Source organism: Pleurodeles waltl, chromosome 5, assembly GCF_031143425.1.
Source record: "Pleurodeles waltl isolate 20211129_DDA chromosome 5, aPleWal1.hap1.20221129, whole genome shotgun sequence".
Classification (NCBI taxonomy): domain Eukaryota; kingdom Metazoa; phylum Chordata; class Amphibia; order Caudata; family Salamandridae; genus Pleurodeles; species Pleurodeles waltl.
In genome coordinates this window covers 1196058094-1196071911 of record NC_090444.1, presented here as the reverse complement: position 1 = coordinate 1196071911, position 13818 = coordinate 1196058094, and the positions used below count along the sequence as shown (strand labels likewise).

General features: G+C 39.6%; 1 protein-coding gene across 1 annotated transcript in view; it reads left to right on the top strand.

Annotated features, from left to right (window-relative positions):
• OSTM1 (osteoclastogenesis associated transmembrane protein 1) overlaps positions 1-8474 on the top strand; it is an 83784-nt gene extending 75310 nt beyond the window's left edge. Inside the window, exon 6 of the mRNA XM_069235449.1 lies at positions 5618-8474. Within this exon, the coding sequence (XP_069091550.1) occupies positions 5618-5673 (56 nt within the window). The 3' untranslated portion in view covers positions 5674-8474. The remainder of the gene's footprint in view (positions 1-5617) is intronic.
• Positions 8475-13818: the final 5344 nt, after the last annotated feature.

Here is a 13818-nt window from a genome sequence, read left to right as displayed (position 1 = left end):
AGCTAATGGTAATAAATATAAATTTGTTAAAACAGGTAATAAAAAATTAAAGGATATGCATATTGAAGAAAATTATCCTTTTTCATTTTTTACTGTGGCGTATGTCTTTCCTCTGGTTGAAGGGTTTTATTGCTAAATTCCAAATAGCAGGTTAGATATCTGCGCTCTAATTGGAAAAATATTATTATAATATGATGATGGTTGAATAGCCCTTTGACATTTCAGGGCGGTAAGAAATTGGATTATTATTTGGTGGGGGGGGTGGGGTGATCAACTGCCCACTTCAAGAAATAATCAGTCTCCAAATCACTAAATTAACCTGAGTGCAACTTCCTTGTAGCACGGCACTGAGCAGAAAGGCTAAACTTAAGGCAGTGTGTAAAATATTTATGCAGTACCAACACAGTAATAAAGTCAAAATGTAAAGCAATAAAATCCCAAACAGAATTAGAAAAATAGAGTAACATTTATTTAATAAACAAATGACACAAAATTGACAAAAATACAATAAGGGAAACCAGCAATATGAATTTTTACAGCTTTACGTAGAAATAACTCCAAAAAAGCACAATGCGGCAATGATAGGAAATGGTCACAGTTGTCCTGGTCCTAGGCACAATTTGAGGATGACCGCGATGGAATGTGAATCGGATATACCAACCAGGTTCATCTGGTAAAAGAATTTTAATTTTTTTAAGTCCCAGTCAATCACAACAGTACATTCATAAGCCCCCCATGACCTCAGGGGAGAGACACAGGGTGTCAGGCAGAGGCCAACAGCAAGATCCAATTCCGGCCCAGTTGCCACTGGTCAGCTGGGTAGTTCTAGGGAAAAGATTCTTGCAACATGTCTCCCTGTAACCATACAGGAGGTCAGACAACTGACCCTTAGAGTTCATATCTTTGTCTTGGGCACAAGAGGTCGCAGGTCTGGTACTTCAGGGTTCCTCTAAGGTCACAGGCAGCAGGTCCAGTTCTCTTCTGATATACTGCAGGTCCGGAAAGTTTTCTGAAGTGGGTGTCTGTGGGTGCCACATTTATGCCTGTCATCAGCTAGTGGATGAGGGAAACTCATAGGCAGTCCCTAATAAATGGGGTAAAACTTCCCTGGGCCAACCCTACCAATTCTTTCGGTGGTTCCTGTTTGCCTGTCTGCAAACAGGCCCATCATGCCATGCACATTTTCAATTTCAAGAAAATAGACTTGTGCTCTGAGGGCTGGGGGTGTGTAAGGAGAGTATACTGTGGTAATCCTAGTGTCCTCCCACATCTAATACTAAAATCCAATTTGAAGCAGGCTCTGTACGCAAAACGGATCCAGAGACAGAAGTCTGGTAAGACAAAAGCAGGGTCTTCAGCAACCAGACAAGGGATCCACAAGAATTGTCTTGGCATCCATTTCTCCCTTCCAAGCACACCCTGAGTATTACATGTGGCTCAACAGATCTGTCAAGGTGGGTTTTACATTGTGCTGTCAAAAGAAGGCGCACATCCCCACACTGCATATTCTGTCGCGCTCAGAGCAGTCATCTCTGCCAATTTAGGTCAGCTTATTATTTGCTCCTGGTACCCGTTTTATCCTTATTTCACACTTTTTTTTCACACCTTTTTAAGTCTGAGTAAAGACCGAGAGTTTAGCTGAAGCTTATGCTAATTATCCTTCTGACAGTTCAGGCAGGTAAAGGGTAACTTTTAAAAAGTTATTTTTCCTTAATATTTGTTAAAAATCTAACTTCACCATTGAATTGGATTTTAATAACTTTTAAAAATAGTTTTTTAAATTATTTTTCAAGCTAATCCCAAAGGTACAGTATTAGCATTTTAATCTGTACTCTGTTTTTCTTACATAGGACAGCTAGGCCTGCTACAGTGAAAATAGCTTTTTTCTTGCCACCGTAGTGACATGGTAACATTATTTCTTTACATGTCCCACTTTTAAATACCACACACCCTACTATGTGGGCTGCAAGGCACACATTGGGGTGACTTTTTTACATTTAAAATGTTTTTTCCATGTTAAAAAGGGCTAGTTTGACAGGTTTTTCTGCAGAAATTACTTCTGCATTCATGCTACATAGGGTTGGCCTGAAGTAACGTTTGCCCTTCCACTGTAAAGGATGGCACAGTAGGTGTGGAAGTCCACTAGTGGAATTTAACTTCCAGGACCAAGGTGAACTTTATACACCATATAATAAGGACTAATAAGAAAGTTAAATATGCCAGTTATAAATAGACAAATTCAACCATGTTTTAAGGGGGGGGCACAGGCATTCTTCTCTTGGCTAACAGAGGGAATTTCACAGAATTCTAATGCCAACAAAAATGTAGGGTCCCGCAAAAGGTGAAAAATCTGGAGTGACCAAGCACAAAGGGCATTTACTGCAACCCTACTCAAACAATTAGCAGTTGGCCCAAATGAATATAGTTTAGAAATACGTATATTATAGCTGTGTTGGATAGAGATAAGAAGGGAAGGAAGGTCATAAATCTAAGATTCTGTTTTTCTTCTAAAAACATTTGATAAGTGTTTCAGATCCTCATTACTCTTATTGCTGTTTAAGATTCTAGGTATGCCTTTTGAAAAACATAAGGAGTTTTTTTGGGCAGTGTTTTAATTCATAGCTGGTGCTTGTTTGAGAATACGGAAATGTAATTTTAAAATATGCAAGTGAAGACTTGTGAAATAATCTGTTGTTTGGTGGAGGACAATCTCCACATCAGCATTGGCTGGATTTTCTTTGTGCATATACAGCTGGCAGGTGCAGTTCTGGCACTAAGTTTTCCGGTGCCTTTTGAAACTTGCAACAGTGCCTCGCCTTTTACTGGGGAATTCTAGCCCATATTTACTAGCGGCCTGCACCGCCAGTGCATCCCTTTTTGAGACGCACTGGGATCGCAGGCTGCTCACCCATATCTACAAGGCCACACAAAGCCACTTAGATATGGAGTAAGGCATTGCAGTGGAAGTCACTGCGTTGCCTTACGTTGCATCAGGGAGGCATTTCCATGGGTGTTCCTATGCAACAACCATGGATTTTGATGTATTCAGATATTTGCAAGGTTTTGTAAACCTGGGAATGCATCAAAAGCCTAAGGCACCCCAGAGGTGGCGTAATAGTGACAGAATGCGGAGAAATATCTTTGTTTCTCCCTGTTTTTTCCTCTTTCTAGGTGTGCTGCATTCTGCAGCTCACATAGGAGGATGAAATCGCCTCCATTGATTGTTTTTGTGCAGGATGATGTTCCTTTGCAGCAATTCGTGCACCAGTGCAGGGAGAATGGATAAAAATGTGCTGTTTATTGTAGAAACAGTGCGTTTCCGTCCTTTCCCAGTGCCATCCTTTACATCTCTGCCTGCTTTGATTCTGTATGGCGAGGGAAGGTGGAACTCCAGTGCACTGTGACAATGCCCCTTTGTAGAAGTGTAAGGAAGGAAAGGCCAATGCGTAAGAGGGAGGATGCCCTTGTCACTTGTGATTTCTACATGTAGATTTCAGCGCAGAGCAAATTACATTTTACAAGTCCCGGTTCAGTTAAAGTGACTGGTGCTAACATGCAGCTTTCAATATGACAGTGGAGCGCCCATTTGTTAGTACTATTGGTTAAAAAAGTTAGACTTCTAGGCCCTAAACCTAAGTCTGAACGCTCTTACATATGCGCTCTACAGTGCGTTCATGGTACCATACAATGAGGCCTGGCATGTGTATAACTATGTATTATCCAGAGAGCCTTGCCCAATAGGACATTACAGCATGTAGATGCCGATCACACGCCCGCCCTTTTACAAACAAAATAATACTAATGTTTCACCTCGATTTCCCATATGTCTATCTATGCAGAACACAGATTGTGTATGTTCTGGCTGTGTCGTTTTTTGAGAGCTATTGATGTCAGATGATTTTTCAATTTCTTAGTAATGGAATTTCTTGCTAAATAGCTCCCAACCAAAAGACAGCTCTCGTGGGGTTGGTTGTACCTGATGGTGCCATGCAATGTCGGGGGAGAAGGGATCTTTATAGCAATGATAAATTTAACGTCGCTGATTACATTGGAAAGGGCTCCCCTCACAACTTTACAGATTGGGTTGCGGAACAGTAACCAGTTCGCCATCAGGAATACTGTTAGCATTTGCGGAATAATGCAGCAAGAAAATATAAGAATATATGGGGTAAATACAGTCATATGTAAACGTCCAGGGTACTCTTTAGTTTGGACCAGATAATAATAGATTATTTTGTTGAAGAAAGGTGGGGTCAGGGACTGAACAATCAAGAGGGGATTATTTATTTTGGGATATTTATTTATATTACGTATTTCAGTAAAGTGAAGCTATTAATGAACTTTTAAACTTTTGGGAACATTATTGGGAATTGATTGCATTCTTGTCGTACATACTAAAGATTTCAAGTTATTTAAAAAAAATAAAGGCAGGGCAAAGCTTTTCTGTTTTTAACAGCACCAAACGTATGATTAAAGTTTCAGTTGGCAAACTTTAAAATGGTTGCCAAATTTAGAATGGGCACTCTTTGTTCCATTTCCAAATTTGATGACTTGGCTCATATTAGGAACACTGTCCCCCTCAGTGCTGCACCAATGCCTGCCTCCTATATTTTTTTAATAACTGATGACTGTCATTTTCAAGAGGCAGCTCGAAAACCCAGGATAATTCCTGATGACCACATTTCTACCTCCTCTTCTCTTCTACCATACGACAATATGTACCGTGCAACAAGAACTGCTGCTGTCCTAATGGAGGTTTGACCCATATTGCACCTAGTCATGTAATAGTATATTATAGTATTTGTGCATATTTGCTTAAAGTTTGTTTTTGTAATCTTCAATGAGTAGATGTATAATTCTTCATTGCCCTCGTGTCTGGTTGTAAGTCGATCAGCAAAGTGAACAGGAGAAGCAGCTGGGAGTTGAGAATAGAAGGAAACCAGATAAAACAGCATATTTACGTCACAGTGGAAAAAGTACCCAGTGGAGATGAAGTTCCTTATAAAAATGTCAAGCACACAAAAGGTGATGAGAGGAGTGGTTGCAGTAGTGTATAGGATTCTAAACCTTTATTTCATCCACTGTGCCATCCTAGACAGAAGCTCGCCTTATGTGAATCAGTATTGACCCTGCTTTATGGGAACAGCCAATCCCAAAATGCAGGCGAGGTCCTCTCCAGAAGGGTACACAAGCGACCCCAGTCCAGTTTTGGCCTTACCAGGCCTCCTTAGATCCTGTGGCACAGCGAGCAAGGAACCCACGACTGGACATATCATTGGTATCTTAGGGAAAAGGTGGTGGGAGGAATTCTTTCAAATAGTCAACACCACCGGCAATACAAATAAAAATTAAAAAGAAAATGTAACAGATCTGAGAAGCAAAATGACAATGGGCCACACTTTCAAAACTCCATTCCTTATGCACATACCTGTATTAACTCTGAGATAGTGTGGTTGATGAACTTAATTCATTAGGTGTTTAACTTACTCCTTTTGTACCTTGATGATTTATTGCCTGTTAGATGGTAATTGTTCACTGTTGGTAATGCATGTTATAATGGTGCGGAGGTGAGTGCTGCTGCTAAAAGTGTGTTATGCATTTGTACCCCGTTTTTTAGCTAAGCGCATGAAATCGGCTACCAACTTGTTGAACTTTGAAGACAAATCAAGCTGAGGAACAAAGAAAACAGAAAAAGAGCCCCTCAGAAATGGGATATGAGCAACTCAAGAGAAGTTCAGTACAAAAAGAAGAAGAGAACAGTGGTTCGCATCAAAGTTCACTTGTTAAATGAAGATACAGCATCGACTGCTCCTCGGCACAAAGTTGACTCATCATGTATTGGAGGAGTTGCCTTCTTTTGTAGCTAATACGTCCTATAGGCTTTTTATTCGTTGAACAAAAAAGTAGTCACCTCGAGGCAGTGAATGGTTCTTATCGCCTGTTCGGCCATCATTAACCAATTAAATGTGTTTTTAAATGTATTTACAAAATTATCCTTCTGCTGATTTTAAGTGATTTCACTTGTAAGAAAATTGGATACTTTATTGTGCTGCAATGGAAAATTCCATCTGCCTTATGTAGACTGAAAGTCGGCACAATTGGGTTTGCCAACAATTTGTACATTTTTGGAGTGTTGCACAGCAGATACTATTTGGCACGCCCAGTTTCATCTGCTAACACCGAGTTAGCAGATGAAAAACTATTTGAGAATATGAACTATATGTGTGTTTTTTTCTGAGTGGGGGAAAAGGTTAAGACTGCCTGTTCAATTAAAACAGTTTGCAGTCACTTTTGTGGTACGTGTTTTTCTGCTTTCTCAGGGTCAATTGTTTAAATATTTGTGTTTACATTGACAGTATCAAGAAGTCAGAGCATCCCTAAATTAACTTTTAGCAGGGAAATACTGTGAAGATGTTTTTTATTTATCTGTTCTATCACTTCTATATGCCTTTTTCCCAGTCTTCCTATTTGTTGGTTTGTTATTTCACTGTAGATTTTGTAGTGTCCTAGGTAGAGGTAAGTAGTAACAAATGGTAGTTGTGTTCCTGCTCTTAACACATCAATTTCTCTTCACCTCTTGTTAGTCTGGTCTTTCCCTGCAATTGAAGCTTTTTAATTTTCTCTGCAAAAATCTGAGTAGTTGAATTTCGCAGAATTGTGAATACTAAAGGCAGTGGCAGCTTAAATGGTTCAAATATTTGACTGATATGTACTATTGAGAATAACAGTATTTCTGAAACGTGGTGGGAAATGTAAGTCTTGAGATTCCCAGAAATGTCTCCCCTTGAATCGAGTCTGTGCTGGTTCCTTGATCCGTAATGACAGCGTGACTAAGTTGGAAACTGACAAACTGACCTTGGAAAATACAAGACGTGATCATGAGAAAATAAATGGAAGATCACTGGAGTGCTACATTCAATTTTTTTTTTTTTTTTTTAACTCCCTAACAGGCCTTCCTCCAGTATAGACATGCATTGGTTAACTAGTCTCAATAAAATCTCCTTTAAACACTACTTGCTGTATTCTAACCCTTGAAGCTTCTATTAAGGCCATGACTCCAAAAGGAGTCTTAAGTCTATACTCCCCCTGAAAGTCTTAGGCATGGCATTAGAAAAGCGCCCACAATTTGACGACATGATGATTTAATATTCTAACTTCACTCCTTGTATATTTGACTTAAATGTATTTAGAGGTTTCTTGCTGTAGTTTCAGGGAGCCTTGTCTGTGCACATACTTGCAACACCTTTGCATGCTCAATACATTTGGCAGGGGTGAGAAAGGCAGATACGTTCAACATGTGGAACATTGGCTTGTACATATGATACGTTCATTATTGACCTGTGGTGTGCACACTACACTGTATGAACGTTTGACCTATGGCTGTCCGTCTGTGGTACACATTGATTTCTCTTAAGCCTGGTGCATGCTTAACCCCTCTCCCCAAGGAAAAACGTACATTAATGTATAGAGAAGAAACAGCACCTAGAGAGAGATCATGTGGCTTGTATTGTATTGCAGCATTTATATAGCGCTTACTATCCCTGTGTGTTGAAGTCCTTGCCTGGTGAGTAGTAGTTTCTGTCGCTTGGGAACCATATATGTGGATTGATTATAAAGCTTCCAAATTAGGTGTAACTTGAGAGAAAATAATAAAACCCTGTTATCTATTATACGGAGGCTCCTGGTTTAGGGGACCAGCTAATCTCTCTCTGTTCAGGACCTGACAGATGATTTATCTGGCTGGCAAGTTATTGTTTTGACGCCTATTGTGCTGCAGTGTCAGCTCGTTGGGGTTCATTCATCCGCTGCCGCGGAACCTTGATTCAGTGAATCATATGATTGAGTGGTGTTTAAAGCAATCTTTCAGTTATGCCGATAAAGCTCTCGTTTCTACGTGCAGGCTTGGAGAATGACAGCTTTGATACCTAATCAGTGGTTTTCAGAGCACATTCATGTTAAGTAGGTCTCCAAGTCATTACCCCGGGATAGGGTGGTTAAGCACTTTAAAAAGGAAAAAAAAGCTGCTTTCATTGCTTTGCTGACTGTTCGGCTAAAAATAAAGACCCGTGACTGTGTTTCTTCCGAAAAGCAGCAGCGGTGGCGAGGTTTAACAGCAGCAGTAAAGGAGCAGAGTTCCCCCATCCTTCAGATTACATAAATGTCAGATCACTGGAGTGTTAGTTTACTTTCCTCCATCAACACAACGGCGCATTTAAAAAAAATATATAGTTCCTTCTTGTGCTTTATAAACTGTTGATTTTCATATTGTGAGACAGTTTTCACAGGCCGTAATCTTTAACTTATTGTAGGAATAAACCTCTGATTATTTACACGCTAACAAGTAATGACAACATGAAAACCAAAAATACGATTCGGAAATCTCTTTGGATTTGCACGTTACATTGGAATACCTGCATAATGTGGCAATACTGTATGTTTTTTGCTTTTGTGTAAATAAAATGTTTTAACAATAATGCAGTGTTTCGTGTTCTTTTCCCTGCTCGCCAGGAATGTCCAAATATAAGTGTTGTCAAATTCACAGTTAACCTTAGTTTTTTTCTCTTTTCTGTTGTTACCTGAACATGTTGTAGCACAGTTTGTTTATTTCGACGATATCTACGTAAGAAATCCTATAAAGTGACTACAGATTATTGATTTTACAGAATTACACCTTGTCAACAGGAGCAGATTACTATCAGATCTACAGGTATCAGGATAGAGTTGGAGGGTCTACAAACACTTCAAAAATGATATTAATAATTAATGTATGTGTTTATTTTTTGGGGCGAAGTATCGAGATTTTGGGCCTAATTTATTTTTTGTTAGTGAAACAAGTTAATGCTGTTTGTAGTATACAAACAGCATTAACTTGTTTTAGAATACAGTGATAACACTGACAGCATTATTATGATCCAACCGCATGTGGGTCTGTAATCAATCTGCCTGCTTCTTCTCCACTACTCAGCTAATGTAGAAGCTTTCCCGATTTGTCTCCGAGTTTGTAGCCCCTACATTGAGATGCCATCCGGATACCCCTAGTGTCGTCCTTCAGAATCCGACTGAGGTTTAGCCGGTTACATTATAGTTATTGAAGAGTCTGGTTCTCGCTGCAATCTGGACTCTACAATCTACATATATAATATACAGGTCTTAAGATAGCACACTTCCTCTTGTTTGACAAGTTTAGGTTTGTCAAGAAGGCACATTCTCTACCCCTTAACTGCAGCTTAAGCACCTCCTATAGAGCTGGCAGGTCAAATGGTCCTTTGTTTAGTTAGAAGTAATGCTCTTTTTCTTGTATGAGGGCATCAGCGACGTTGCTGTTCTTGAGCCACCAATCATCAAGACTCCATATACTCAAAAATTTGCTCTGGTGAATTATCTGATGACCTCAAAATTAAGACCCATGTACTAATCACATTGAGTACCTGAGAAAAATCAATTGTGTCGTTGAACATCCCTGGCACCAAAACTCCAAGAACCAGAAAGAGTGGAAAAACGTTCGGTGGAATCAACTCTTTGTTCTGTCAGGGGCTGAATCTATTAAGCGGCCCCTCTGCCACTGCAATAAAAGTGCCACCATTGATGGTCAACCAAAGGGATGCTTATGTTTATTACCAATCATGGCACTTTCATAAAGGACCACCATGTGTGGATGGTGTGTATATGTTTAAGAGTGGTGTGCCAAGCCATTTACCAGTGCTCATAAGTATCTCACCAATCCACCCTGCCACATTTTTAAACTTGGTAAGGGGAGTTCCATTTAGGAGAGTCCCTACCCCAGGACCTTTTGTTAAGCCCTTTATGAAAAACCGTGTCAAAGCCTTACCTACTCAGAAATGCACAGTTATTGCCCATTAGATCAATCTCCTGTAAAACGAAGAAATACAGGACATCATTTACTTGATTTTGAACCTTGTACATTGTGTTAACTCCATTCACATTCCATGATACCAATATAAGGCACCAGAATAGCCCAGTATCTTTGTCTTCAGACATGAGGATATCAGTGTGTGATATATGAGGACCACTACAATACAGAACAAACTGAGAATGTCAAAATAACCAGTTAGCAATCGAAAATAACCTTTTCAAATGTATCCCTCCAACACTCTTCACTTCTGTATTGGAAGTATCTGTTGAAAACCCCATTGTGGCATTACCATCACTTATTGCAGGAGTAGTACAAAAATTCTTCCCATCTGGGAGTTCCATCTAAACTAAACCCTTCGCACAAACGAAGAAGGAGGAACACAATAGTAACCCTTTTTTCTACATTTCATTGTAATGTACACACAGTAATCTGTTAAATTATATCAACCGTATGAGAGCAGCAGATGTCCTCAGCTAGAATGTCAGACACAGATGTCGCTTCCCAAATAGCTATTCAGTCAGCTACCTAACGGCTAAGGCTAAGGGTCACTGTTTTCCTTAGGGAAGGGTTTATGGCTTCTGAGGAACGTTTACGAGAAGGTTGCATACATGGTCCAAGACACACATGGATTCTCCACTTTTAGCCATGAGCCCATGATGATGCACAACGTGAAGTATCTGGTTCATGCCCATCTAATGTGTCATCCAGGTCTCTACCAGTGGATTCCATTTCCAGTCATCTCTCCCTTCTGGCTGCTCTTCTGTCTTTTCATGCCGTTTTGTTTTTCCTTTGGCTTAGCCCCGGATGGTTCAGCCTGCTTCCTGATGAAAGAAGTTTGGTGTGGTATCTGAAGAATAGACTTTACCCGGATTCTTTGAGTATTCTTCAAAACAATGTTTTATTGTCAAAAGGAAGATCCCCTCCATCTGCTTCCAACCTTATCTGAGCAACTGTCCAACTCCCTTTTTATACCATCACATTCTTTGTTAAGAGTATGACATGTACTGTGTCCCATCAATGCACCTCAGATCATGACATCTACATCATTCCATGAAGCTGAATTGCTCAGATACCGCACACCTCCCTTCCTCAAATAAACATAAAATTATTTACAAGAAATGAAAAACAATTAGGACCTAAATAACTTCAAGCTAAGACATAGGTATGGTCAAACGTAGTATTTAAAATATCTAGTTTTTTATCATTCTTTCCTACTTCCTTCTTGTAGCATTATCTTCATTTCTCACTGATGTACCATCAACACCCACATCCATTTTCCCAGAAACTCCAGAATTATTTTTCAACACCACCACCCTGTTAAGATTCCATATATGGTGACCTTGTGTTTCGATAGCATTGTTAAATTTCTTAATAACCAGTATTGCCTGGGAGAATTGAGTCCTATCACCACACTTTGTAGCTCGTTTTATTACTACTAAATCTCCTACAGCAACTTCTGTCCTCTTTACAGCTTTCCTCACATCAAAACATTTTTTTCTGTTGTTTATTTTTTCTGCCTCTCTATCTTGTCAAGAACTCTCCACCCTACCTTTTCCTAACTCAACTTCGTATTTGTTAACCAAAGGAGGGTCTACTGAAGTGTTGGGAAGTCTTACTCTAAAGAGTTCTAATGGTGTTTTACCCATTGTACTATGAGGAGTGAAGTTATACATTTCTATTTTCTTTTGTACTTTTTGTACAATTCCATTGGTTTCTGGATGGTATAGTGTGCATTTCTTGTGATGTATACCTCTCTTGTCCAGAAACTCTTCCTTTTCCCTAGAAACTAGCTGAACCCCATTATAAGTGAGTATTGTATGTGGGTATCCTTCTCTTGCCATTAGCTCTCTTAAGAACATAGTAGCATGCCTAGCTTCTATCACATTTGTAAAACAAATTCCCAGCCATCTTGAAAAAATGTCTATCACCACTATCACATACACCAGTTGTCCGTCACCATGAATGGGCCCAAAATGTCTACAGCTATGTCTTTCCAGGGACCCGCCGGACGCTCTCTAATGGCCATGGGTTGAGTTCTTGTGCATTTGGACTTATCACTTCTGACGCAGAAAGACAATCACATATGATCCTTTCGATTTGTATGTCCATTCCCAGCCCCCAATATGATGTTCGCAATCTTCCTTTAGTTTTTGACATGCCCTGATGAGTCTCATGTGCTAGGTTTATTAACTCCTCTCTGAGATTACACAGAATCACAAGTCTGCTACCTCTAAATAGTAGATCTTTGCACATACTCTGCTCATCTTTCACCCCCCAAATGTTTTGCAAGATGCAGAACCCTGCTCCTAGTAGTCCAACCAGTCCGTACCAAGGATATCACTTCATTCAACACCTTATCTGAATTCATTTCCTCCCTCCATCTCTGTTCCGAAATAGCCTCACATGCCAATTCACACACAAATTCTGTGTCTTCATCCAACTGTTCACTGCTCCTCACCTCTGTATCTTTTTTCAGAATACATCTTGAAAGTGTATCCACTACAACATTTTCCATGCCTGAAATGTATTTTACTTCGAAACAGTATTCTGGAAGAGCGATCACCCATTTAGTTATCCTTCCAGAAACTAGATCTAAACCCTTTTTATTGAAAATCTCAACCAGAGGCTTGTGATCAGTTCTGACTTCTTCACCGCCCAGTGTACAGCAAAGGCTTCCTTTTTAACAACAGTGTACTTTGACTCTGCACCTCTCAGACCCTGTGAAATAAACATGATAGTATTCATACCATACTGATCTTCCTGCTGAAGAACAGCCCCCAGAGTCCTTTTACACTAGCATTTGTGCTAATGATAGATTTCTTTTTTGGCTCAAAGTTTTTTTAATTGGGTGCTGCGTAGAGTTCTTTTTTTCATCTCAGAAATTCACTTTCACAGTTACTATCCCAGACAAATTCAACAGCCTTCCTCAAAAGACACCTCCTGTTAACACTGGGCTCAGAAACGTCCCTTATAAATTTGCTGTAATATTCCACCATTCCTACAAACGTAATACATTCTGGCCCAGATAATTTATGGAATTAGTACGAAACTTGCATTTCTCTAACGTTATTGTGAGATTACATTCTTCCAATCTTTTTACCACCTCCCTAAAGCGAGTATTACGTCCCACATCATCCTTACGAAAGACAAGGACATCCTCTTGATAAATGCAACAACCATCAATTCCCTTCAACACCTTTTCTGTGACTCGCTGAAATACCGAAGCGGTGGATACTAAGCCAAAGGGAGGTCTAACAAATCTAAATGCCCCAAACGGTGTTATGAAGGCAGAATAATCTCTAGAGGATTCTTCCAACTGAGCCTGATGGTAACTCGATGTAAGGTCAATTATACTGAACACTTTTGCCCCTCCCAGTAACAATTCTGTGATATTGGGTAGCGATTATTCGTCTAAAGCACATTCTTATTTAGCTCCCTTAGATCTACACATAAGCGTGAACTCCCATTGGATATTCTGGCTACAACAGACGACAACCATTCTGCTCCCTTGACGTCTTCAGAATGGTTGTCTTCTAATTTCCTAATCTCCTCCTGTATTTCATCCCTGAGAGCAATGGGGACATTTCTCACTTTACAGCACACTGGTTATGCATTTTGTATCAGTCATATCTTATGTCTGTAATTCTTTAAACATCCAAGTTTCTCTCGAAATACACTAGGAAAGGCATTTTTTATTTCCTCTAAAAATTCACCATCAATTGATGCTTCCACACAACACATTTTTTCCCCTTTCCTTTATTTGAGTCAGTGGGTCATTGTTGAGATAAACATTACCCCTAAATCACCTTGTTGTATCCAACTAATACTTATTTTTTATTTTTATTTTTTAAACGTGTATCTTGCAAGACACCAAATGTTCCCTATAATCAACAAGTCCAACAGAATACTCTTGTAGATTTATTGGATCACCGCCATATGCACAA